The following is a 1,525-nucleotide window of genomic DNA, read 5'->3' as shown; positions in this document are numbered from 1 at the left end:
AAATTAATCCTCCTTAGCCTCCTATTCATAAAGTATAAACATTTGTGTTTACATGGATAAAAGTTGTATTGAACGGAATTAATTAGCAAACACTCTAGAATCGAAATAAACTACGAATAAACGTAAAACGACAGGACTTTTTGAATGCCCTGGTATTAACCTTCTGGAGTATTGTATCGTAAAGATGAGTAAAATTTTTCCTACCTCATGCATTGTTCAAAAGAGGATGGCCTTTTCAAGGTCCTGGCTATTGCACTCTTGACAATGATAGCAATAATGACAAGTACAATTACTAATAACGCAGCTAGGAAAATGACCACCGGAAGGGAGATTGTTTGATCGATAGTTGTTCCAGAAGTCTGCTTGTAGCTGAAGAAGATGTCTTCCAAAGACTGTTCCATTAGGTTCTCCTGAAAGGAGAAATTTTAGACAATACACTGTTGTTATTACAATGGTATTATGAACGAAGTATTGAAACAAAGTGTTGATTTCAAAGTTCACTAACGTTGGGGCTTCAAACTAAAGTAGAATAGTATGTATGAAATCTAAAATGGTGAACTAGCTTTATCAAATTACACTATATACTATGTGATCTAACCTTAGCAGCTTGCATCCTGACAAGCACCTCGCTGCTCAGATCTGTCCTCCAGATAAAGTCGTACCAAGTTTCTTGGAGTAGTTCGTTCATTCTCTCCAAGTAGGGCCTTCTCTCCTCGAACTCCAATGTCTGGGTAAGAAAGTAGCAGTGCCTAAAGTAATTGAAGACTTGTTGATAGTTGTCATCGGTCATGGTCACATGTTGATTTCTACAAATATTTTGGTTCAATTTCTGTGAAATGATGTTAAAAATTCTGTTAGAATGTCAACAAACACAAACATTGGTTTTGTAAACTTTTGTTTTTGCTCAACGTTGTGAGTTGCAAAATATGCAAATAAGATTTGATGTAAAAATTTCTGTAATAATCGTGATCGTTTCATGTAATTTTGAGAATATTATTGTATTGCGTGTTACCACAGTTTTCGTAGCTTACAATAGGTTTTAAAATTTTTCAACCTGCTAGATTATCAAATTATTGGTGAGGATGACACCCTCTTTTATCTTCCACCTTAATGATACCCCCATCAATAAATTTTAAAAAAACGAATCAAGAAGAGAGTGAGAAATGTTTCAAAATAAAATGATAAATTTATTTCTGATGAAGAGTTTGGCAAATATTATTTGATTGACGAGAGACGAATAATTTTTTATTCGGGAATTATCTACTCGAATAATCAATTATTCGTACAAAAACATACGATTAACCATCCGAATACTTTTTTATTCGTCATTATTTTACACGAATAATCTATTATTCAGGCAAAACAATTCGAATAACCATTTGAATACGTTTATATTCATCAATTTTATGGAAAGATAATCTCTTATTCGAAAAAATAAAATGATTAACCATATGTATTCGTATAAAGACAACATTTTTTGTCTTACAGTCCTAAGGCGGTACATAGATATATATATATATATATA

General features: G+C 32.4%; 1 protein-coding gene across 6 annotated transcripts in view; it reads right to left on the bottom strand.

Moving 5' to 3' along the window:
* LOC106685421 (uncharacterized) overlaps positions 1-1,525 on the bottom strand; it is a 15,007-nt gene that overhangs the window by 9,265 nt on the left and 4,217 nt on the right. For 5 of the 6 annotated variants that reach the window (XM_024361420.2, XM_024361421.2, XM_014428066.2 and 2 more), the window contains exons 2-3: positions 599-829; positions 205-410 (exon numbers count right to left, since the gene is read on the bottom strand). In XM_024361420.2, the coding sequence (XP_024217188.1) occupies positions 205-410; positions 599-829 (437 nt within the window). The remainder of the gene's footprint in view (positions 1-204; positions 411-598; positions 830-1,525) is intronic. The other variant, XM_014428064.2, reaches the window with a different exon arrangement.

Source organism: Halyomorpha halys, unplaced genomic scaffold (assembly GCF_000696795.3).
Source record: "Halyomorpha halys isolate HHAL.00 unplaced genomic scaffold, Hhal_1.1 Scaffold691.1, whole genome shotgun sequence".
Classification (NCBI taxonomy): domain Eukaryota; kingdom Metazoa; phylum Arthropoda; class Insecta; order Hemiptera; family Pentatomidae; genus Halyomorpha; species Halyomorpha halys.
The sequence above is the reverse complement of the archived record's forward strand: the minus strand, read 5'-3'. Positions and strand labels throughout refer to the sequence as shown.